This window comes from Anopheles coluzzii, chromosome 2, assembly GCF_943734685.1.
Source record: "Anopheles coluzzii chromosome 2, AcolN3, whole genome shotgun sequence".
NCBI lineage: Eukaryota > Metazoa > Arthropoda > Insecta > Diptera > Culicidae > Anopheles > Anopheles coluzzii.
The window spans coordinates 121,883,704-121,906,693 of record NC_064670.1 but is presented as its reverse complement, the minus strand read 5'-3'; the positions used below and the strand labels follow the sequence as shown (position 1 = coordinate 121,906,693).

General features: G+C 45.1%; 6 protein-coding genes across 15 annotated transcripts in view; 4 read left to right on the top strand and 2 right to left on the bottom strand.

Moving 5' to 3' along the window:
• The first annotated feature begins 177 nt into the window (after positions 1–177).
• LOC120950108 (RNA-binding protein 1-like) lies at positions 178–7,821 on the top strand. 3 transcript variants are annotated; one of them, XM_040367877.2, is made up of 4 exons: positions 178–337; positions 673–965; positions 1,054–1,143; positions 1,911–4,224. In XM_040367877.2, the coding sequence occupies exons 2-4, from the start codon at positions 757–759 to the stop codon at positions 2,740–2,742; spliced, it is 1,131 nt and encodes a 376-aa protein (XP_040223811.2). In that variant the 5' UTR covers positions 178–337; positions 673–756; the 3' UTR covers positions 2,743–4,224. The 3 variants fall into 3 exon arrangements, with proteins under 3 accessions (XP_040223811.2, XP_040223814.1, XP_040223813.1); XM_040367880.2 differs by lacking the exon at positions 1,911–4,224 and adding an exon at positions 6,280–7,821 and having other exon boundaries at positions 184–337; XM_040367879.2 differs by lacking the exon at positions 1,911–4,224 and adding an exon at positions 6,256–7,821 and having other exon boundaries at positions 184–337.
• A 265-nt stretch (positions 7,822–8,086) lies between these two features.
• Positions 8,087–9,042, bottom strand: LOC120950120 (anaphase-promoting complex subunit 15). The gene is made up of 3 exons (XM_040367893.2): positions 8,630–9,042; positions 8,462–8,558; positions 8,087–8,396 (listed from the first exon to the last, which is right to left on the bottom strand). Exons 1-3 carry the CDS (start codon positions 8,747–8,749, stop codon positions 8,251–8,253), a joined length of 363 nt encoding a protein of 120 aa, XP_040223827.1. The 5' UTR covers positions 8,750–9,042; the 3' UTR covers positions 8,087–8,250.
• A 2,742-nt stretch (positions 9,043–11,784) lies between these two features.
• The window catches only part of LOC120950107 (alpha-protein kinase 1-like), a 72,905-nt gene continuing 61,699 nt past the window's right edge, over positions 11,785–22,990 (bottom strand). For all 8 annotated transcript variants that reach the window (XM_049605122.1, XM_040367872.2, XM_049605123.1 and 5 more), the window contains one exon: positions 11,785–13,314. In XM_049605122.1, coding sequence (XP_049461079.1) covers positions 12,832–13,314 — 483 coding nt within the window. In that variant the 3' untranslated portion in view covers positions 11,785–12,831. The remainder of the gene's footprint in view (positions 13,315–22,990) is intronic.
• LOC120950118 (uncharacterized) lies at positions 13,751–15,135 on the top strand. The gene is made up of 4 exons (XM_040367891.2): positions 13,751–14,566; positions 14,636–14,727; positions 14,795–14,915; positions 15,015–15,135. The coding sequence occupies exons 1-4, from the start codon at positions 14,416–14,418 to the stop codon at positions 15,125–15,127; spliced, it is 477 nt and encodes a 158-aa protein (XP_040223825.2). The 5' UTR covers positions 13,751–14,415; the 3' UTR covers positions 15,128–15,135.
• Positions 15,749–16,925, top strand: LOC120950110 (uncharacterized). The gene is made up of 4 exons (XM_040367882.2): positions 15,749–15,924; positions 16,009–16,100; positions 16,200–16,344; positions 16,420–16,925. Exons 1-4 carry the CDS (start codon positions 15,771–15,773, stop codon positions 16,548–16,550), a joined length of 522 nt encoding a protein of 173 aa, XP_040223816.2. The 5' UTR covers positions 15,749–15,770; the 3' UTR covers positions 16,551–16,925.
• On the top strand, positions 20,145–21,815 carry LOC120950119 (uncharacterized). The gene is made up of 4 exons (XM_040367892.2): positions 20,145–20,473; positions 20,546–20,637; positions 20,711–20,840; positions 20,933–21,815. Exons 1-4 carry the CDS (start codon positions 20,329–20,331, stop codon positions 21,022–21,024), a joined length of 459 nt encoding a protein of 152 aa, XP_040223826.2. The 5' UTR covers positions 20,145–20,328; the 3' UTR covers positions 21,025–21,815.

Here is a 22,990-nt window from a genome sequence, read left to right as displayed (position 1 = left end):
TGTAGTCGTTTACATTATATTTACCCAAAAACAATTGTGTTAAATAAACCCAAAGCTACTTTCAATGTTAAAACAAAGTATTGAAGCACAAGAAAGTTATTCAAAACTGGTTTTATTGACATCTTTTCGAAGGTACAAAATCGTTCGACGATTCCGCTGTCAAAATGACACTCCACGATCCAACCTTCCCAACCACATACACCATATTTTCTCTTCGGCCTTGCTGCGTGTGATAGTGCGTCGTGCTGTGCATTTTCCTACAAAAAAGTTATTAAAAACTCACCATTTTGCTACAAATTTTCCATATTTTGGAAGTTCACATCACGCACTACATAAGGTTGGTATTGTTTGCACCGGTGCGATGTTTTTCAGCGAGAAAAAGGCGAACGAAAATAGGCTGCTGACGACGCAATGCCTCGACGAAGATGAGCACACGGCGGCCATCTTGCGAAGGGTGCAAAAGCGAAGAAAAAAAAAACGGTGCAAGCGAAAATTTGATCCCTGGCCCCGTTGAGATGGGGACGAAAATGAATCTTTCGCCTGCTAAAAGGAAAATGCAATGAGTGGACAATTGCACCTAAAATGTCGTTGTCTAATAACTTCAACGTATTCCGCTATGCGTGGATTGAGCTCATGCTAATGCGCTTCTCTCTTTGGCCTTCCTTGCGACAGGTGAACGCATCTCCCACCAACACCCCACACCCCTCTTTTCGCGGCTAGCTGTTGTATAATATAAAATCCGTCACGCTGGATAAGATGGCGCGTTACCGTGAGTGGGACCTGCAGTGCAAGGTTTACGTGGGCAATTTGGGCTCGTCGGCGTCGAAGCACGAGATCGAAAGTGCGTTCGGCAAGTATGGCCCGCTGCGGAACGTCTGGGTGGCTCGCAATCCTCCCGGTTTCGCCTTCGTAGAGTTCGAGGATAAGCGTGATGCGGAGGACGCAGTTCGCTCGCTGGATGGAACGTAAGTGTGTTCGCTTTGGCATGTAGAAGATCTCTGGCTCATTTTCAAATGTTTCTCGCCCCCCCCCCCCCCCCCCTCCACCTTGAAGACGATGCTGCGGAACGCGTATCCGGGTGGAGATGTCTTCTGGCCGCTCGCGACGCGACGAACGCACCCGCCGACCCCGCCGCTCGTACAGGTGAGTCAATATTTCGGGGACAGTGTGTTGTGTTGTTTTAGACGTACTGCGTTAGTTCTGATATTTTTATGCCATAATATCATAGCGAATTTAGAGTATTTACCCACCAAAAAACCAAACGCTAAAAGAAGCCAAATATCTAGAGTTAAATAATGGCCCTCGTTGCGAAACATGCACCCGGTATCTTTGTGTGTGCGTGTGTGTTTTCGTTTCGGAACCGTTGTAGAACATTTACCCGCTCGATATGTATAATCATGTTTCGGATTTCTATGAAGCCGCCTCTCGTGTTGTTGATTGTGTTTTTGTTTTGCGTGTGTGTTTGAGCGTGTGTGGAAGTCAAAGAAGCATAAACATGAGGTTTAAACTAAAGCTATTAAAAGAAGGGTGGCTTGAAAAAGGAAGTTCTCTTATCTCCTCTTAAAGACGCAAATCAACCCCTCCCCCCATTACCTAGTAGAGACAGAGCATGTAATAATACGGTTTGGAGTATTTGTTTGGCAGGATGAGATTATTAACACTGATAAAATCAAACAAACGCATTACAAGGAGCGAAAATGATAGCGGGTTTGTTGGACTGATAACACATTAACTAGTAACGATTATACCCGAAGAAGAAAAAAAACACAAAACCTTAAGCGTGACAGAGCGCGTGCTCGTGTCTGAAAAAACCCCTTTTCCCTTTCGAAAACAAAAAAAAAAAACAGATAATTGTATGTGTATAGTAGAAGAAAACAATCTAACCAATGGTTGATCAAACAATATTTCAGGGCAAACTCTTCTATGATACTACTACTACTACTACTACTCCACGACAGCGTCTTCCGCCACAGAACATCATCTTGTCCAAATTTTGCTAGTAGCGCTACTAGTGTTAAGTCTACTACCGCAACCACCACCACCACCACCACCACCACCATCAATTCCACCAATTTTACCACCACCATCACAACCACCAAAAATACAACCACCACCACCACCACTACTACTACTTCTACTACTACTTCCACCACCAACAATACTTCTACTGCGAGCAAGAGCCCCGGCCGGTGCGGCTCAATCTCTTCTAGACCCGATCATTCGTTTTCCGGCGACCAACACCACCACCACCACCACCATTACTACTGCTACTACTTCTACCATTACTACTACTGCTACCACTCCTGCTGCTACTGCGTGCATGCGCACGTGCTTCTTCCTGTACTTCCGCAAGCGCCCGTCGCCGCAACACCACTACTGGCAGCAGTGGCAGCAGCAGCAACAGCAGAAGCAGCAGCAGCAACAACAGCGGCAGCGACAGCACTGCGCTTCCTCTTGCAGCGGGCTTCAGCAACGGCAGCGGCCCTCCAATCCGACGGCCTACAGTTCTGCAGTTTGCTTCCTCTTCTACTGCTACTACTACTACCACTGCTACTACCACCACCACAACAACAACAACTACTACTACTGCTACTAGTTCATCATCTTCCTCCACATCCTCTCCATCATCGGCTGGACAGTAGCGACGGTCGCCTGAGCAGCACCACCACGCACAGCCCCGTTCTTCTTCGCCGCGACACGTGCCGCCTTCATCCAGTGCCCGCGCCTCGTCCCCCGTGGTGAACACAGGCCCCACTCTGGTATCGTCAACCCTTGACGAGCAGAAGGCATCATCGAACACACACTCTTTGTCACCTTGGCCGACCAGTTGGTGTCTTGATTTTCCCCCACCGACTGCTGCCCCGTGCCCAAAACTGTGGACGTTGAGTATGTTGCGCCTCTAACTGGCTGCTTGCAGAAGAACGGATCAGCAGATCACACACTCAGGTCTCCCGTTCCGACACACCTCCAAATACCTTCTTCTCCGCCGTTTGATGCGGTTCTTGGGAGGGGAAGAGTGCGCTCAACGTAATATGGAGGTCCTCGATCTTCAGCGCCATCTCACACACATTGACACACAGACACGCACAGTATGATGGGCCGCTTGCTCGAATCGCGCGTCTATCCTCTCGTTCTCCCTGCATCCTGCGACTCTTCTGGTAAGCCGATGGTCACCGGAGCAGGAGTGGATGAAGCCAACGCGAAGTCATCGCAACAAACCGCCAACCAGCCAGCCAACCCACCCCGCCGATGGCTTCCGCTCATCCCCTCCCGCTCCGGCCAAGCTTGGCGCGAGTCTCCGGATTCTTTCTCTGTTTTTTTTTTCTTTTCTTTTTTCTGTATCTCTTTCCCAGTGAGATCGCTTCAGTTCGCGTTTGTGCTTCGGCCATCACGCTGTTTTTCGGCGCAGCTTGTATTGCTGTGCTCACTGCCAAAGAACCAACCTGCCGTCGCTCTGTCCCCCTCTTTGGGGTGGGGCGCCGATCAACCCACGCGAACACACACACAACTTGCCATCATCTCATCCTTGAGCTTCGGCTGCGCGCTACTATGCTACGGGGTGTGGGGAGCTTTACTGCGCCGATCCTTTTGCACCGCCGCCTGCCAACTTTATCATCACCACCGACCATACTTCACCGATCCTCTTCTCTACTAGACTTCTATTTACTACCTACTACTACTGTCGACACTTCTTTGCTACTACTACTACCACCACTACTGCTACTCGTCCTGCACCATCATCGTCATCAAATGGGCGACGTCCTTTTGCAAAACGGGTTAAAGCTGCAAAGAACACGTTCTCGACGATGTTGTTCGTCGTGGTTTCTGCCGTGCTGCTCAACCTCTTCACGCCGTAAAGGCTGCTTTCTTCTACTGCTAGCTCACCATAATTGCTACGGTGCTGTGCTGCCTATTTTGGTGTATTTTATGAACCATCATACCACCACCACCGTCAACAACACCACCGGGATGGACTTTATTCTCCCTCGGGCTCCTCTTTTTGCGACCATCCAACCTACTTCTTGGCATGATACGGCTTTGCGCATCGCTCGGTGAGCTTCGTCGTCGTGCATCACATCACCGTTTTGTGTGCAGTTAATTCCCCAACGGCGCGCAGCAACAGCAGCGATAGCAAACAGGCCCTTTATTAATAGTTCCCACTCCGCTAGTTGTAACGCTATTGAACCATCGCAACTGTAAGTGAACTGAAACCATTATTCCTTTTTCAAAACCCCAGAATTCATTACTGTGTGATGTGCGTAAATAATGTATCTTTAGATCTTAGGCGGGAGAACCCATCGTTACTGTGGTTTGCCCACTACTCTCGTTCAAGCTCTTCCTTCCCTTCGACACAACGTCACCACCCAACCAACCAACCAACCTACCAACCAGTCAACACACGACCCAATCAAGCATCACTCTCTATTTGCCTCTTTCACCATCTGCCACGTTGACTCTGCTACTATTATTACTACAGCGACAACATAACATCATCTTCATCCATCTTCATTCGACTGGCTGCGCTAAGCGACAAGCAATTCTCTCTACCGACTTGACCGACTTGAACAAATGGACATCCCTATGGAAAAGGATCTTCTCTTACTCGCCGTGGCTCCACAAGTCTCTCTATAAAAATCAACTAAACAACAATCGTGCGATCCGCCCAAGAATAGTTCTTAAAATTGGATCGAAAATCAAAAATCAAAGCTTGTTCCTTTTCACCACCACCACTACAACAACTACTACTACTACAACACCAACCACCAAAAAACCACATCCACCACCACCACCATCTTAAAAATGCTCCACAACGTGTGTGTGTTTGCGCTCGATCGCTCGCTCGCTTTCTCTTCTCATCTCTTCTTCCGTTTCCGGAAAAGGTAGGATGTGTATGTATGATTTTTTGTTTTTCCTTTACGCTTTTTATCCTAATTTTCTTTTTTGTATCCCGCAAAACGAAACGTTTTCTTTTTCGATTTACAGCAAAAAGGGGATAAATTACATTTTATTTCATTTTAGTTTTCACCACCAGTTGGCTTTTTGTACGTTTTTTTGTTTTGTTTTGTTTTTCCTGTGTAAAAGTAAACCCTGTTTGTGTTTTAGCCGTTTAGTGGTACCGTTTCCTTCAACGTTACTTTTTTTTGCAGAAAAATACACATGAATGGTGTGTGTGATCGTGGCTTCGTCTCTCTTTCTCCCTCAATTAACTGTCTTTTCTTTATGTTGTAGCTATGTGCAGTAGAATCTTTTCAATTCGTTTGTAAAACATTTGCAGACTGTCATTGCTCAACTTCTCAGCTGGCTACAATTACGACCACTTCTCAACCAAATCCCCAAGCATCTTCATTTATACATCGCAACGGCTCTCTTGTTAATGGCTTATACAAAGAAAAATACGATCGCATCCTTATCGTAGAAAGGAGCCAAGACAGCACTACACTATTCCAGTGTGATGTGAATTTTAAGACAAGCTGCAAACATATGCTCTCTTCCATTCACTCGCATTTCCACGTTCGTTAAACCATAGTGCTTCACTCTACACTGAATGATCTCATCTCTGAACACGAAGGAGAGATATTCCACCATAATTGCTACCGCGTGCAACCAGCAGGAATAAACTCAGTAGTGTTGTTATTAGTGCGTCTCCCCGCAGTACATGTGCTCTTAGTGGGTTGTAGTGGGTTGTTGGCGTGCACATGGTGGAGTGGTGTTTTACTAGCAGGACAGTATTTCCCCGAAGCGAAACAGAACAGTTGCCGGAAGTATATAGTATGCTCTCAACACCAACCGTCGTCCGTCCACCGTCTCAGGCATCGATGTAGTGTTGCTGTGTGTTGTTATTAGTGCGTTCTATGTAGTGACGGTTTTTGTTGATTTAATTCTATTCCGTTGTCTAATCCTAGTGTCGATAGTTTGATAGTGCAAGTTTAGCCAATTTTACATGAAAAAAAAGACGATTAAGAATGTGCGCTTCTACTTCATATACCAAACACACTTATTGAATATATTTATTAACAGCTTGTTATCGAAATTTCGCATAAAACTAGTTGGAACCAGCCAATAATTCGCGTCTCTCTGTTTCTCGAAACATCAACTGTCCGTTCTCCCCCCACCCCCTCACACCACCACCACCAAACAAACGAAACTCTCACATCTCTCTGCAACAAAACCGTTCCGCATCCCGCCACCGTCACACAAACATACACACACGCACACCGTCCCTTCCGGCTTCATTTTCCTCTTCTTTCTATTCAGATCTCGATCACCACGTCGTTCCAGATCCCGCAGCCGCAGCATGAGCCGTGAGCGCGATCGCGACCGTCGCAGCCGCAGTGGATCTCGCGACCGGCGCTAAACACGGGAAGGAGAGAGAGACGCTTCTTTTTGGGGTATGTGAGACACGCAAACGATGAGATCAGCACCCAGGAGAGGAAATAACCAACAAGATGATGGAGCAAGAAACGTGTGTGTGTGTGTATGTGTAAAATGCAAAATGCAAACGAAAGTGGTGTTTTTGAATAGGATTAAAACACACACACACACCCTCAACCCAACGAGAGAGCCCTCAACGACCGCGTGCAGAACTGCCCCCCAGCCACCCCCTACACCACCACCATCATCCCAGAACCAAACAACCCCCAAACAAGAAATGGACTACAAAACACATGTGGCTGCACGCGTGAGTGTTCTCTTGTTTTCATTACTTTTATTAAGTAATCTGTATTAGCTGGTAAGCAGACTATAAGAATTTTACAATAGACTACCCGCGGAAACTTGCTGAGGAAAATTTGAACTATGAATAGTTTTACACATACAAAAACGTATATCGACATCGATCGAACAGAGGAGAGAAGGACATACAAACAATTGCATTGCAAAATGAAAGAGAGAGCAAATACCTTCTTGATGAAGGTAAGAGAAGAGTATTCTACGACACAAACACGCAGTAGGACGCGCGGATCAGAGAAGGCCAAGGGCGCCTACCTTTCAACGACAGCAAAAGTTGTGAGTGGCGACAGTGCATACGAGTGAACCACAAAAAGTATTTGATACAATTTCACCCCTCCCCGTTTTACCACACTCCTGTGGGTGTGTGTGTGTGTGCGCGAGTGATACGTTAAATCTCGAAACGTTCTTGTATATTTTCTCCAACGTAGTCAACTTTCTTTTGCTTTGCTGCAATAGTCAAGCGACAAAAGCTAGCTATCGTCAATCGTGGACGTATATTTGTTTACTCCATATTTCACACACATACACATTTTGAACGTCCTGGCTCCCTCTCCTATACACTTGCCGTTTCCTCTCAAATCCTTTAAGTGTAGAGTAAGACATCAAAGCAGGCTAGAGAATGATGGTGGCGCGCACGTGCGTCTTCTTTGCCCGCACGTGCTCTGCGCCATCACCGTAGTAACTTTCGGTTTGAGTATTTTCTCCCCCCTCTTCACACAAATACGGTTTTATTTGCGATGCAGCAATAGTGCGCAACCCAGCAGCGCACAGCTTTGCGGCGCCCTCCCCAGTGTAGCTAGGGGATGTTTGCCCAGCCGCGCGCGCGAAGGGATTGCGGCATTGGATTGTTGTAGCGCGTGTGTGTCTGTCTCTCGGTTTTGTATTATAAAGAAGGTGACTCTCACTCTCCCATATGCTAGGTAAGCTTCTTTGGGGCGCTTTTCTTTGCCAAAACGCGTGCGTGTATTATGCTGCTGCGTGTAGCATCTTCTTTCTGTTTTCCTCCTTAAAGTAATACATACTTAGTGAATAGAATCTTAAAGTATATAACGAATAATAAATGAAGCAGTCGACGACGGTGCGCGAAGTACACAGGGAAGGTGTTGGATGTTTAATATGGTTTGCTTTTAATATCACAATATTTATTCGACGCTGTTCGGAACGCCTGTACAAAACGTCCTCGGAATGGAGAGCATCAATTCTCTCTCGTAGTATGAAGCATGATGACGGACTGGCAGCTCTTTCTTCTGACGGCATGCATCCGAATAAGTCGCAAAGCTACATGAATCGAATTAATGTTCAAACAAGACGAAGCATCGCATTAGCTGTCAGCAACAATGAAGTGGAACGATGCAGATACACTCTCCAGACGACCCATTTTGAATTAAACTGGCCGTATGATCTATTTTAAAGTAAGTTTTTACATTGTACCAGTACCGATAACTTAACCCAACGCAAGCTTAATATAATGATACGCAGCAGAGGAAGTAGCCAGGACATTGTTAATCGCGCGATTCCTTTCTACAGCGTGTCTGCGTGCGTGTCATCCCCCATGTATCCACCGGTAACGACGGTAATTTCATCCGGCAGGTTCCGCGTATTGTTCATATCATCCATATCGTCATCGTCGTCGTCCGAGTTGTCCGAATCATCGCTTTCGTCGTTCGCTGCAACAGGTAAATGAAACTTCATTAAATCACAATCCACAATCCCTTATCCATCACGCACTTACCATCCTCATCCTCCGTGTCCATGTTTTCCATGTGCTGCTCGTTGGAGCTTTTGCCAATTGGCGTCAGTTCCTGTCCGATTAAGGTGATTCGGTTTAGCTAGAAAGATGCACCCCAGTATTATTGCGCACGTGCTTAGTGGTGTTGCTTGCTTTATAATCCTTACTTACCCATTCCGTGTGTTCCGTTTCCAGGTTATTCACTTCGGCATCATCGTCGTACGACTCATCAACGGAAAACCAAAAGTTGTACGCCGCAGACGGTTGCAGCGAAGGGTAGAACGGAATCATTGTGGAAGTATCAAACCTTTATCGACAGTCCTACACTGAACCCTTTTGTCGTGTGTTTGTTTCGCTGTTTGCCGCTCTCGGTAAGTGTTTTAATTGGTAAAAACGCTAGTATTGTGCAAATATATTCGGATCAGCATGAAAATGCCGACCAAAGCGGTGGGAAGCTTTGTTTCACGCCAGGCAAGTTTGTTTACGTTTCTGATGGTGACATTTGACAGCCGATTGTTTTGGGTGAATCAGTCACCTAGAATGGTTGAAATATTTCTAATTTATTCGTGCAGTACCTTACAAGGATGTTGATTTGAATTCAAATAATGATTAACACCAACAAAATTAGCATGTCATGTAAATACGGAATTTTATAATGTTTTTGGAACAAATTGTCCGCAGCGCGTCCATCATGCGATTTGACAGCTTCGACCAAGGTTAGTAAGACGCTAATCAAAGGTGTGACGTACGCACAGGGCTGAATCGTAACCCTGAATCCGTTGCAATGAGCTTTGCGATGCTGAAAGATTCAAAAATCAAACACAGAAACACTTCGATACATTGTTTATCCAGTTTTTTGTTTCATTTTTATTATTGAATTTATATAATTTTTCAATTACTTTTCTCTATCGATTTTCTTCACGTCTTTGTACATAGTCGGATTTTATAATTTTAAAACAAAAACAAAAGGGAAAACGTGAAAATAAAACATACATGACATGCCTTCGCGCGTCTTCCTCTGTACGCTTTCCGCGTTTCCTCAATTACATTTGCTGTTCATTAGAATGATTTTTTTCTGCTTCTTCTTCTTCTTCTTCTTCTTCTTACTTTAACCGGCTTAGTTGGCATGGTTACACTTTTCCTTCACCGTTTGTGTCTGTGTGTGTGTGTTGTTCTTATATTTCTATAATGTTCTTTCTTTCTTTCTTTAATATTTTCCTTTCTGTTACACGTGCACTTTATAAAGAGGGGACTTTGACAAAATTGGAAATACTTTTCATATCTTTTTTTGTGTGTTTTGTGTGTTTTTGCATTACGCTTCTTCTCTTTCTTCCTTTTGGATGCGCTGTTGTGAATGTGGGTGTGATTTGCTGTGTTTTTTCTTCTTCTTCTTTTCATTTCTTGTTTTACACTGAACATCTTACACACTAAAAGGGTTGTGTTGGTTGCTTTTATTTCTTTGCTTGAACATTTCCTTATCGTACGAAACAGATACGACCGTGTGCTACGTGTTTGGTCACACACGGGTAACACATACACTTACACACACACACACTCACACTCACACACACTGTTGAAGAAGAGGTTGATGATGGTGCATGATTTTGTTTATTTTATTATTATTTTTAATCTGGTGGTTGTCCGTGATCGTGATCTTGTTTTACTCGTAATCCTAAGAATGTTCAGGAAAAGGGCACATCTACCAAGGAAAGTACTCCGAAGGGCGCCTTAGTTGAGGAGGAGGGTGTACAAAAAATCGTTTCCTTGTGTGCTGTATTTAATGGTAAACACAAACATCTTCACACGCATTTCAAACATCTTTTATTCGCTTCGTGAACGGCGGGGATGGAAATGCTGAAGAAACTTTGCACTCACACCGTACCGTGGTGTTGGTGGTGCACCGTGTTAATTCTAATTTTGGAGCATTTGTTTCTTTTGCTTTTCTTTTCCTTTCGCGAGCTCCAATTGCAATGCCTCTATTGCTAATTATCATGATGCCACACGGATTCGGACCACGATCCTTGCGCGCACATCCTTACTGGATATCGGGAGCTTACGATTTAGCTTCGGTCACGTGTTGACCCCTCCTGAACTGAGGTTAAAATTTGGCTACAGTGGCTACAACAAACGGTATTAAAGGCGGTGGTCGAATAGATAAAACACAAAAAAACACATATTCATACGCGACGATGCTAACATTCCGCAACTCACGGACCCTCTCCTATTTTAAGAACATCACGACCAAATCCAATGCCCCAACAGGACATTAGAGTACATTGGGAGTCGAATTATCGACTGTTTTCCACTCCCCCGGCCTTTTGTACAAAGTACACATACACACCACATCGATCGCTCTTCCTTAACTTTAACTTAACTGGCTCATCATCATCATCACCCGGCGTGTGGTGTGCATGTCATGTTGTTCGTTCCTTTTAGGTTCAAGTTCAAGTCGAATTATTTAAGTACATTTCGAAAGTTTTGCCCTTTGCGTATGCCTCTGACGCCACATTCACCACATTCGCTTTGTGGGGCCGGTCACATGCCCCGCAGCATGTTGTTTATAACAAGGTAAAATTTAGAAGTGAAAAGATTGCTTCACACTATTAGCTATGCCTTTGCTCTTTCTTTTTCATCTTTTATCTCCTCTCTTTCTCTCCCTCTCTCTTGCTGTGCTTTTAGACTAGTTCCTGTTTTTTCTTCTTCTTCTGTGGTCTTACTCGGAGACCTCTCTCTCTCTCTCTCTCTCTCTCTCTCTATCTACCTCTTTCACTTAATACGCTTTTAAGTAATTTTCAACCAAAATCAAATCAAAATGATATAGAACAATCTTCTAACTGTTTCTGTTCATGGTTTGTTTTTTTCTTCTTCTTCCTGTTTGTTCTTTCTATACTCTATTTAAGTCTGCTTAGAGTCATGTTTCTACATCTAGATCCTTTTCTTGTTATGCAATTTTGAACGCACTGACAGTGTAAAAACGAAAGCTTTCTAACTCTTTTACAACAAAAAATCCTCCCTTAGGCACAAAACCAATCCATCCAAGCTCTCTTCCACGCTCTTTGCTTTGCTACCGTGTGTGTTGTTCTTAATTTTTGTTTTCTTCTCTAGTGTGTTTCTCTGTTGTGAGTTTTTCCTTCTGTTTTTATTCCGTTCTCGTTTCTTGTTGCTCTTTTATCCTTCTATTAGTATTAGTTTTTTTTCTTTTTTTCTTCTATTTTGTTTATATATGCTTACGCTTTTACTATTTCTTCTCCTCTCCCACTTTCCTCTTACCCATTTGTTTTGGCTTGTGTATATAATATTTGAAGGATTGTGTTTTTTTCTTCACTTTTTCTTACGCTTATAATTGAGTAAGAAAAAAAAAAACAGTTTCCCGTCGTGTTACGAAACGTCAACACTAGCTAAGGGTGAATAGTTTCACTGCGTTTTTGCCACGTTTTTCTTCCGCTTTTACTCCACCCGATTACTGTTACTCCATATTGTGTTCTCCAGTGTGTCTTTGTTCTGTTCACGTTCTGTTTTGCAGATTGCAAAAAAAACGAACACCACTAATGTCCGCTTTTGCTCATCCTCCTTTCCTATCCACTTCTACAGCGCTATTTAATTGTTGCCAAACTATGTGTCCGTGTGTGTGTGTGTGTGTGGTGGTACTGGGGAAGGTGGGAAGAAGTAAGCCCCAGGCCCGCCCCTGCCAAAGAGTCATCTAAAACCGGCTGTTCGTCCCGGTGGCGGGCGGGTTCGTCGTCTGTCTTACTCATTTTTTCTATAGTGAACTCTCTATATATTTATTCGAATGTATGTGTGTGTGTGTTTGTTCTTCTGTTTCTAATGGGGGGAAGAGGAGGAGGAGTGTGTTGGGTGGGTGTACTTCCGGTGTTCTTCCCAAAAAGGTTTGGGAGAATGTTTTTTTGGGGGGCGAGAGTTAATAAGTTAATATGTATATGTACAGTTTGCCCGCGAGTTTGGACGCAACGGTCAGCAGTTGTGCCCTCGTTTGTTACACGCGAGCCTTGGCAATGACTAGTTCTCAGGAGTCTGTGTTTGTATGCGTGTGTGTGTGTGTGTCCTGCTGGAAGAAATGGAGGGCTACAGAGCGAATCGGACTAGTCTGAAGTGAGCTTTCAAGGCTCTGAAAAGATCACCCTTGCTTCGGAAGAGGTGATCTCCCGTCTACGCCACGACAACCACTAGCAGAGCACACAACAGCAAAGATTAACAAATCGGAGAGGAACACACACACGCGTGCGTGCGCGCACGATTTGGTTCGGATTTTGGCTGGCACCGAAGACGAAGAACTGCCGTGTGGGTGGGTGGTGGATGTGGTGGTACGCACCGTTTGCAAAGGGGGGAAATGTGTTTCACTACTTGTCTAGATATCACGAAAGTTCCTGCGAATACTGAGTCTCGAGCGTTGGGCGGCGGGCAGTGGCCCGGGCCAGAACCGAACCTACTGGACCACCAACTCCTCCCCCACCACCACCACTGCCGCCGCCGCCTCCAGTCGGTGGCCCCGGTCCGGTACCGTACGCCGAGCCGTACAGCTGCACGCACGAGTCCTTGATCAGTTCCTGGGTTTCGCGCAGCTGCCGCTGTACCTGCGGCGCCAGCCGTTGTACCGCGATGGCCGGCGGGAAGCGAGGCTCCGTAGAGGACATGGAGAGGGGGCCACCGACGGCACCGCTGGGGCCACCGCTCGGGCCACTGGCGGACGCGACGGCGACCGAGGCGGAGGCTAGGGAGGCCGCCACCGAGGACGATACGTTCGAGATTCCCGCCGGCATTGGCGACTGCTGCTGCTGCTGGACTGGCTGTTGTTGGGCTTGGGATTGTAGTTGTTGCAGTTGCGTTACAGGTGGAAGCTATGGAGAGAGAGAAACAAAGGGAATATAAATTATTCATCTAGAACAAGGCGAGCGATTACGAACGATGTGTCTCCCTGGAGAAGGATACGTTCCGCATGCCCTGGGACCGATTTTATGATGCAGAAAGGGATTTATGTCTCCAGTTGCTTTATGGACGACCAGTGTCAATTGGGACCAGAGACGAGCCGAGACGACTCATCATTCAGCATTGAAGGAGGTTTTCCCCGGATGTGTCTAGCTGCACAACTGCAACAGTCAATCGGATTTCGGGGTATCAGGGTTTTTGCATATCCGCCCCAAAAGCCAATGAAACAACCTCTCATCTTTGTGACAGCTGTAAAAAAAAGGAGAAGTCCTCTGTTTTGCATTCTCCCTCGAGAGGATAGGACTGCTTTTTTTTAACCTTCCCTCATTCCCTTTTACTTGTTGATTCATTCTGGTAACATAGAAGAACAAAAAAACCGACCCGGATTGTAGTCTGTTTGGTCTGTTTCCGAAGAAGAGCATGTGTGTGCACGCGCGCTCGGCACGAAGGATAGGCAGCAACACAGCACCAAAAAACCGAGCAAAGCCTACCTGGACCACTTGCCTCCTATACTTGCCATCATTCACATCATTGAAAGAAAAGAGAACGAGAGAGTGAGAGGAAAAAGGAAGACGTTGAGCAGCAAAACCCGCTGAGCAAAACAGCTGGTTGGTAGTCATCGCATTTCCTTTCGGAATCGCACCGGGTGGACGGGTGTGTGTGTCCTTGCTCTGCTTTCAGGATTTTATGTTCCTTCTCCATTACATCTCGCAGCATTCATCAATGATGATCCTGATGATTGCTTTACAACACACAGAAACACACCCCGCACCTACGCAACGAGCGACGGACGAACCCTCCGCCCGGGAGAAACCTTTGGCTTTGGAATTTCCATTCTCAGATTTGGTGCTTGTGTTGTTTATTGTCTATTTATCGGATAATTGCTTTGGTGCGTTCGTTCGTGCCTGCGAGCGAGCAGGTGATGTTCGGAGCATCATCAGCGCCTTCTTTGATCGAATTCCGGTGGTTTTCAGTAACGTTTCGGTGGTGCTGTGAGAAGGATCGCCAGAGCCATGGGCAACATGAATCTCTGCTCAAACATCAAGTTCCACGGCTACTTGATCGTGGTGTTTTCGGCGCTGCTCACGGTCAGCGTTCTGATTAGCTCGGTGACGCTGAAGCTGCTCTACCCGAACCGTCAGGATGTGGATATTCCAAACGATTGTAAGAGGGAGAGAGTGCTGCAGTACTTTTTAGGCTCTAACGTGTGTGTGTTTTATTGGATACTTCTAGTTCAAGATCTGATCGATTACGGATGGTTCGACTTTACCGGTGATGTTGTGCATCTGATCTCGATCGGAGTTCTCTGCTATGGCATTAGAAAGGTAAAGAATTTCCAAATGTTTCAGATCCAAAAGCCTTGCCTAATTCAAGTGTTGTTGTGTTTTGCAGGAAAATCGCTTCTGTCTCATCCCGTTCATGCTGTCGATCGTGTTCGACTGGGTTGCGTATCTGATCGCCAACACACGCAACGGTTCCGCAATGCCCTATCAAGTGTGGTTGGTGACAACAGGTCGGTAAAAAGTGGTTTATTTTTCACCAATAATCGGTACAATCTCGACTCAGTTTCCTCTAAAAAAAGCATCTCTCTCTCTCTATTTCTCCTCTCCAGCGCTATTCCTGTACGTGTTTGTCACACTGATTGGGCTGTACAAGCTGTTTCAAATGAAGCTTAAGGAAGGCACCGACCGGTCGGACGAGTTTAACAAAACGATGTGCCTGTGACGCTGGTGTGGCCTGTGGACAGTGGTTCGATTTGGAAAAGCAAAACCAAAAATTGAACTATCAAAAAGCTGAACAGGAAGCTGATTTTTTCCACAACGCCCTTTTAACGTGATTGTGATAGGGATGGGAGAGATTGGTTCGGGAGTTTTGCGATTGTTTTATTTTACCTCATTGTTAGTTTTTACAACACACGCGATAGTTTTTGTGGAATTAGATTACAAACGAGCTTCAGCGTGTTCTTTGTGGTGCCTTCACAGCAAGCGACATTGTCCCAGTCCCGCGCTAATTCAATGTTACGAAATTTTGGGTAAGAAACCTCTACAAAAGTCTATGAATGTCCCGACCCACATTGTACTTGCCTCCCGATCGCGCCACGATCATCTACGTAATCTTGCAGCCAGATTGGAGGCAACAAAAAACCAATAACGCCCCGCATGATAAGCCCGAGTCCCGAATTCTTGGCGCAGCATTATCACAAGATTGTGGTGCCGAGGCGCTGTACACCACCACCAGTCACAACAGTTCGAACAGTTCATTCGTTCGGCTTCTATCGTACGGAGGTGGTGGTGATCTTGTTGAAAATATTCCCCCCAAAAGTGTTGGAAGAAAGGTGAAAAAGTGATACTGGTAAACTATAAACACAATGGCCAAAGGACGCACCTGTGGATGGCTGTGGAGCCCCCGGTTTCACGGTGTGCTGGTGGGGCTGCTAGTGCTCGTGAATGCCATCTCCTCCATCATGGCTTCGGCCTACCTTCAAGTGAAGTTTGACGACTTCCGGAAGGTTCCGGATGAGCGTGAGTGTGTGGCTTTCTGTGACCTCTTTTTGTGACCACTTTCTTTGGATGTTCTAACGCGTGCTCTGTTTCTTTTCATACCAGTGTCCCTGTACTATCGGTACGCAACGATTGATATTATATTCGTGGCAATTGTACTGCTGGTTGTGATTGCATACTTCGTCGGAATCATGAGCGTAAGTGAGGCACGTGACCGGAATCGTATGAATATCACTCTGAATGTTGTTTTCTCTCTCTCTCTCTCTCTCTCTCTCTCTCTCTCTCTCACGTTGCAGGTGAACGAGTACTACATCATCCCGTTCGGGATACTGCTCCTGCTAGACTTCATGGGTTACGTTGCAACGGAGATGGCAACAACGCTGAACAGCGACAAGCCCGAACTGTTCCAGGGCCGTACGGCAGGAACCGTATTCGAAATCGGTATGCTTTCTGGTGGACAAAAACTCATCTTTGGTTTAGATTCTTTAATCTCACTTGTGCTTCTTTCCATCGTAGCTGTTTTCGGTTACATGTTTGTGACGGTGTTCTGCCTGTTCCGGGATCTGCAGCGCAATCGGCACATGCAGGAGGAACGTTTGCGCGGCTACCGCAGCTTGAGCAGCAGCACGGAGCACATAGAGATGTGATTCGGAGGACGAAGACGCGCGCCCAACACAGTATCGAGTGTAGTGTTTATAGAGCATCAAGCGAGTAACTGTATTGTTATTATTAAGTGTGTGCCGAGAGAGAGAGAGGGGAAATGTTTCAAACATTCCAACCAATTCACACCAGTGTCATTATGATAACTCACATTCCAATCCTACCAACAAAAAAAAAACCGATAACACGCCATTGTTTGTTTAGTTTGTTTAGTTAGAGTGTTGTATTAATTATGGAATATAAAACAGCGAAACCCTCTTCGACTAGCCCACCTGTTTAGTGCGATAGGAGCTTTGAGTTCGGTTCGGATTGGTGTGCTACTATTAGCTGGAAGTAAGAAGTGCCTTGAGGAAAAGGTAGAAACTAATAATAAAAAAGTGTATCACACGTTGCTTGGCTTATAGCTTGGCTTGGCTTGATGACAGAATTCTTTAAAGTAGTTTCGTTTGCCAATATAGGAACTAGTCGGAGGTTTGAAATTTGTGTGTCAGACGACGGTCAATTGATTACTCAGCACTAAATCTTCCTCAAATGATCTTGATGATGATGATGATGATCTTTCTAAAAAAGCATACACGAGGCTGCATTCCTTAGGACGATGGATGAATGTGGCGTATTTCTAACCCGAAGAGTATCAGTCTTTCTTTTAGCCTTATCAGCCACTGGCTATATTGTGTGACATGTTTTTTCTTTAACATTTTTTGTAACGGACGGAATGACGGAATATATGGAAAAGCGGCAATAGCTAGCAAGAAATATTCACGCATTTCAAACAGGCTTTCAAAAAACTAAAAGGCAAATAATAAAAAGTAACGTAACGAAGTTAATACACACAAGAGCAAAGCATGGACAACAAATTTGAGATTATTTCCTACTTACAGTGTCCCACCACAAGAGGGCGCTGTACACATCAACCGTTCACAGTTTCCTTTGGTGAGCGGATTTGAACCCCATGGATTGTGAGTTTGGCAGTAAAAGAGCAATCAAACTTTCGTTTTATTTGTGTGCTTTTGTCCAGTTAATTGATAAAAATGGACCAGTGGAATGTCTTCATGATCCCTGACAAGAATATTCATAGTGAGAAGAGTCGATGATCTTCTCACGTGCCACTCACTGGTGCAAACTCCAATCAGAAAGCGTCTCACGCGCGAGGGCTAGGCAGTCACTGGAGTGTTGATTATGCTACAAGTGCGTGTGTGTCTTTTGCTCTTGATCTAGTTTCGAGATGATTCAACATTCGCGGCGTCTAGGGTTCAGCGATTTTGCATAACGCAGCACCAGTATTGGTGAGACAGAGAGAGTAAGCTTGTCCCGGCTATAGCAACATGCGGCTACTGCAGCATCACAGAATCAATGCAGTCGTTGTGTGTCGTTACGGATAGCCACTAGCATTTCGGCACTGCTAAGCAGCAAAGATGGGATTGCCACAGTATTTTAACTTTACCGACAACATCCGGACGCACGCCATGTTCGTGGGTGTGATGCTGTCCCGGGACGCGATCTTGACACTGATTGTTAGTGTGGCGTGGTTCCTGGAGGCAGACAACTTTCCCGATGATAGTAAGTATCAAATAAGACGCTTAGCATCCCCACTTTCTACAGGCACCTAACGTATTGTTTCTAGTGAAGCCCAGCTTCAAAGGCAGCGTCTTTGTCGTGGGTATTGTGAATACACTCTTTGCACTCTTGTACTGGATTGGATATCTCAAGGTAAGTCCGGGGTCAGTGTAGGAACAAGGACACATATTGGGACATTGTGAGACCTCGTTTCTACACATTGAACTTGGGTTAGTCTGTCCATCTTGTTCTACCCAAGTAAGTAAGAATATTGTTCTACTCTCGACCGCCAGCGTAAACGATGGTGTATCACAGTGTTTATCGGATTCATATCCGTAGCGATCACGATTCAGTCTATCGGGCTAGTCGGTGCGATAGTGAAGTTGTACCTTCTCACCGCGTGCACAATACTGACAGTGCTGTGTAAGTGAATAATTAGTAAACTTCAGGCATTCTTTTAACATTACTGACGGTGTACTGAATTTCTTTTCTGATCATCAATAGCCATCAACGGGTACGTGCTGCTGGTAACGCTGGAGCTACGTAGAACCAATTTTGAACCTACGAAGCCGCAACTAGCGAACTGTGTCTAAATGTGTCTTCCCATCAAGAGATTATTATAGTGATGCATTTACATGTATCAAACGCACCATATTGTTGATAAGACAGAGGACGTTCCATCCGCTCTCCCGCAACAACATTCACGGCCTAAGCCCAATGCTGCTTTGAAGTGACCGTGAAGCTACACGCATAATCCAAATTGCATTCTAACCAACTGCACTGATTTTACACCCTTATCATGCGGGAACCTTCATCTGTAGTGCAGGACTTTCGTTTTCTGGGTCGGCGATAAGCGATAATCAACTATTGCAATGGATTCGTTCCGCGCGGGAACTTTGTGCATGTGCAAAGCAAACGAACGGTTTCTTTCGAAAAATCAAGCAAATAACGTCTAATTATGATTGACACAATACAGTACACTTTGGTAAGCAGCTTTTTCAAAGTGATTTTTAATCCAATTTAAGGGACAGAGATCGCAGCAAAGATTACTTTTAAGAAATGTGACTCTAACACGATGTTCTGTGTAATGACAAATCTTCTAGATGAGCGCTTGATAATAATAAAATAGCGAGCATTGCAAACATCCTATTACTCTATGGAGTTATTAATAGTCGAGCATAGTGCTAATGATGACTATTGGAAGATAGTTTTGTGAGACGAAGTGAGACAATTTTGAAATCTGAGCATGAGCTGAGCAATATCTCTCTCGTTCTTTATGAATTGTGAGAGCCAACTCTTTTGTAGCTCTCACTATATGGCATAGGACGCTCTTTTCCAGCATAGCAACGATGAGCGTTGCAGGAGAGAAACCCTGCAACCAGACAACAACATGATCAGTATAACCTTTTCTGCCGAGAGCACAGCTAGGATAAGGTATTTACATGCAGGAAATGTCTTTCAAAGAAAATTTTAAATTAAATTAAAATTTAGATTTCAAAAGACGAATGAACTTATTAGGTTCACAGTCTCTATCATAAAAAAGTATACACTTTTATACTTTTAACACTCTCACTCACTCTTTCTCGTGCTTAAGATTTTAAGAACGATTGGTATGATAACACAGAACAGAAGCATAACAGCTCTAGTTACAATGTGACCCAAATAAATGACCATCTGGATCAAGGTTTTAACCAAAGCGATCAACGTATACAAGATATCTAGTAAGAACCATTGAGCAGTAGAAAAGCATAGTTAAACAATCCATACGACATTGGATTTAGCATCTACTCTCAAAATTCGATTACGTTTGCATTTAGCAAAACAAACAAAAACCGCGTCCCACGAGCGACCGGGATAGAAAGCCACCGGAGTTGATTGTATGCTACACAGTAGTGCGTGTGTGTGTTTGCTACCTCTCCACCACTATCTCTCATCTAGTTACTTCATCCCCCCGTCTAGCATCTAGCGAACAAAGATTTTGCATTACACACAGCATCGCAGCAGCAGCAGTATTGGTGAGAGAGTAGGCCGGTCCCACAAAAACAATAATCGGTGTGCTGTGGCGGCGGCGGCGGCAGCACCATCACTGAATCAGAACCACCGTTGTGTGCCGTTACGGGTGGCCACCAACAGTTGACAGCTAGCGCCCGATCGTGTCGGTACTATCCAGGCCAACACTCTGCAGTAGAAGCACCGAAGCCACCAAAGATGGGACTGCCGGCGTTTTTGAACTTTTCCAACAACATCCGGACGCATGCTACGTTCGTGGGTGTGATGCTGTCTCTGGATGCGGTCGTCACACTGCTGCTCAGCTTGGCGTGGTCGCTAGAGGAAGACAAGCTTCCAGACAATAGTAAGTATCAATAGTAGGCCGCTAACTATTGTCCCACGGCCTTTCCATGGCCTACTAACGCTCTGCTTCTAGTCAAGCAGATGACCGCTCTGAAGGAAGGTATCCTTGTTATGGGCATTGTGAACTCACTCTTTGCACTCCTGTACTGGATCGGATATCTCAAGGTAAGTCTACTTGTTCCCAAAAACAGAAACGATTCAATCACCGAGTTGCTTGACCTGTGTTCTACACTTCCAGCGTCAACGGTGGTGCCTGACAGTGTTTATCGGATTTATGGCCATTGCGATCACGCTTCAGTTCATCGGGCTGCTTGGCGCGATGCTGCAGCTGAACTTCGTTAGTGCGTGCGTAATGCTGATCGTGCTCGGTAAGTGAATAATTAGGCGAATGTGGCGAGCTCTAGGTTTCGTTTCACGTTGGTGTAATGCCGTACGATCTCTCTTCTCACCACTACTACAGCCATTAACGGGTACGTGCTGCTGGTGGTGCTGCAACTCCGTAAAGCCAATTCTGAGTTTACCATGCCGCAACAAGGTGTATACGGTGTCTGAATGTGTGTGCCTATCCCGTGAAGCGATTGTTATAGTGCTGCAGCTTGTAGACGTAGCACCGTAGGCGTATCGTCGATAAGACAGTCTGTAATTACGAATTAATACAACAGTTGAGTTGAGTCTAGCAAGCAGAGCCTAGCCCAACGAAATAAGCGTTTAATAAGGTTCTTGTTCCTGTTCCTGGGATGACGCATCCGGGAGCAGGGGGGGCTTCTTATCGGCTCATCTCGGTCGCACATTTCAACCGTAATTAAGCCAATCCAAACAAAAAAAGGAGTCAACGAGATGCTGCTTTGAAGTTGACGTAAAGCTACGCAAAACCAAAAATTCCATTCAAACCACATGCACTGGGTGTTTTGCCCTTATCATACGGTAAACGTTCTTTTATTTTTACCTTCGGCTGGCACGGCGATAAGCTGCTAATCAACTATTACTGATGGATTCGTTCTGCGCCGAGACTGTGCCGCCGAGAATGTGCAAAGAATGAACGGTTCCGTTTGGAATGAATCAAGCAAAGTAGGGGCTAATTATGCGCGTGCGTCAATGAGTGACATAATAATGAACGCTTTAGTTTTGCTTTTGCATCCAATCATCCAGACATCCAATCCAATTTACCCACCATACCCAAATATTAATCTCAAATCGAAACGAAACCAATTATTAGCGATAAAGTAAGCTGCTGTAACATGATTTTTTAAGCAAAAACTAACAATAATCTGTCCTTAAACATCATCTAGATGAGCGATTAATGAGAATAAAAAAAACCGAAAGTACAAACATACTCACACACACACAGAGTCGGTAGTCATTTTGAGCATAATCTGAGCGATGACAATTTGATAATAATATTCTTTTGTTTTTTGGTGCTGTATTTTTAAATTCAATCGTGCAAGATCTTTGTTACTTAGCCAAATTATTCAAACAGCTGCTACCGGTAGTAATGGTAATGGAAAACCGTATGAACCAGTGGAATCAGCAACTGGATCGGAGTAGATACTGTATCATTCACCCCAGATACAGTAGATAGTTCACCCCAAAGAACCTGTCGCGACGGACGAAGCTGGGACTATATAGTACCTATATAGTTCCGGTACTCACATACGCATCTGAGACATGTCCAAATCTGACGAAACCCTCTTAGCCGCGTTCGAGAGGAAGATGCTCAGAAGGATACTTGGCCCCATATGTGTGGAAGGACAATGGAGTAGCCGCTATAATGACAAGCTGTATGAGATGTACGGCGACCTCACTGTCGTGCAGCGTATCAAGCTCGCCAGGCTCCGGTGGGCTGCCCATGTTGTACGCATGGAAACGGACGACCCAGCCCGTAAAGTCTTTTTAGGCTGTCCACAAGGACAGAGGAGGCGTGGTAGGCCCAAATTGAGGTGGCAAGATGGCGTGGAGGCGTCCGCCATTAAGGCCGGGATAACGAACTGGCAGACGAAGGCGCGAGGATCGTTATGGAACTAGTATCAGTTCCAGTACCAGTAAAGATGGAATCATTTTCAATACAAGTTCAGTACCACTTCCATGACTGGTATGAGTTTCAGAACCCTGCTGGATGTCCTTTACCTCCTCCAGGATTGATATGGCATCAGGATTGGTTTAAATACTGGTAAAGGGTCTGGACCAGGTTCTACCAGTATTGAATAAAGATCACTTCCAGGATTTATATGGATTGAGGGTTAGTACCAAGAATAAAATAAATAATTAAATGAATGAATACATAAATAGGTACGGTATTATTAACAGTACCGGTACAGGCTGTCAGTGTCAAATTCAAGAACGAGAAGAGTTCGGAATCAATTCCAGGATCGATATGATGTGAGCATCAGTTCCAGGAATAGGTTCCAAGATCGGTAGAAATATCGCGCTTCGCCATTCGCAATATTTATGTAAAGTTATCTATGGTCACGCAAGTTTTCTTGAACCTGCGTACCGCGATCAGTGTTTTTCAATCTGCTCG

Bases quoted from the DNA above. Each gene is read 5' to 3' on its own strand.
- LOC120950108 (XM_040367877.2), top strand. From the start codon at position 757: ATGGCGCGTTACCGTGAGTGGGACCTGCAGTGCAAGGTTTACGTGGGC. The intron at 966-1,053 runs GTAAGTGTGTTC...TCCACCTTGAAG, and splicing joins GTTCGCTCGCTGGATGGAAC to ACGATGCTGCGGAACGCGTA. The intron at 1,144-1,910 runs GTGAGTCAATAT...ACAATATTTCAG, and splicing joins CGACCCCGCCGCTCGTACAG to GGCAAACTCTTCTATGATAC.
- LOC120950120 (XM_040367893.2), bottom strand. From the start codon at position 8,749: ATGATTCCGTTCTACCCTTCGCTGCAACCGTCTGCGGCGTACAACTTT. The intron at 8,559-8,629 runs GTAAGTAAGGAT...GCATCTTTCTAG, and splicing joins AAACGGAACACACGGAATGG to CTAAACCGAATCACCTTAAT. The intron at 8,397-8,461 runs GTAAGTGCGTGA...TACCTGTTGCAG, and splicing joins GGACACGGAGGATGAGGATG to CGAACGACGAAAGCGATGAT.
- LOC120950118 (XM_040367891.2), top strand. From the start codon at position 14,416: ATGGGCAACATGAATCTCTGCTCAAACATCAAGTTCCACGGCTACTTG. The intron at 14,728-14,794 runs GTAAAGAATTTC...TGTGTTTTGCAG, and splicing joins TCTGCTATGGCATTAGAAAG to GAAAATCGCTTCTGTCTCAT. The intron at 14,916-15,014 runs GTCGGTAAAAAG...TCTCCTCTCCAG, and splicing joins AGTGTGGTTGGTGACAACAG to CGCTATTCCTGTACGTGTTT.
- LOC120950110 (XM_040367882.2), top strand. From the start codon at position 15,771: ATGGCCAAAGGACGCACCTGTGGATGGCTGTGGAGCCCCCGGTTTCAC. The intron at 15,925-16,008 runs GTGAGTGTGTGG...TTTTCATACCAG, and splicing joins CCGGAAGGTTCCGGATGAGC to TGTCCCTGTACTATCGGTAC. The intron at 16,101-16,199 runs GTAAGTGAGGCA...CTCACGTTGCAG, and splicing joins ACTTCGTCGGAATCATGAGC to GTGAACGAGTACTACATCAT.
- LOC120950119 (XM_040367892.2), top strand. From the start codon at position 20,329: ATGGGACTGCCGGCGTTTTTGAACTTTTCCAACAACATCCGGACGCAT. The intron at 20,474-20,545 runs GTAAGTATCAAT...CTCTGCTTCTAG, and splicing joins AGACAAGCTTCCAGACAATA to TCAAGCAGATGACCGCTCTG. The intron at 20,638-20,710 runs GTAAGTCTACTT...CTACACTTCCAG, and splicing joins ACTGGATCGGATATCTCAAG to CGTCAACGGTGGTGCCTGAC.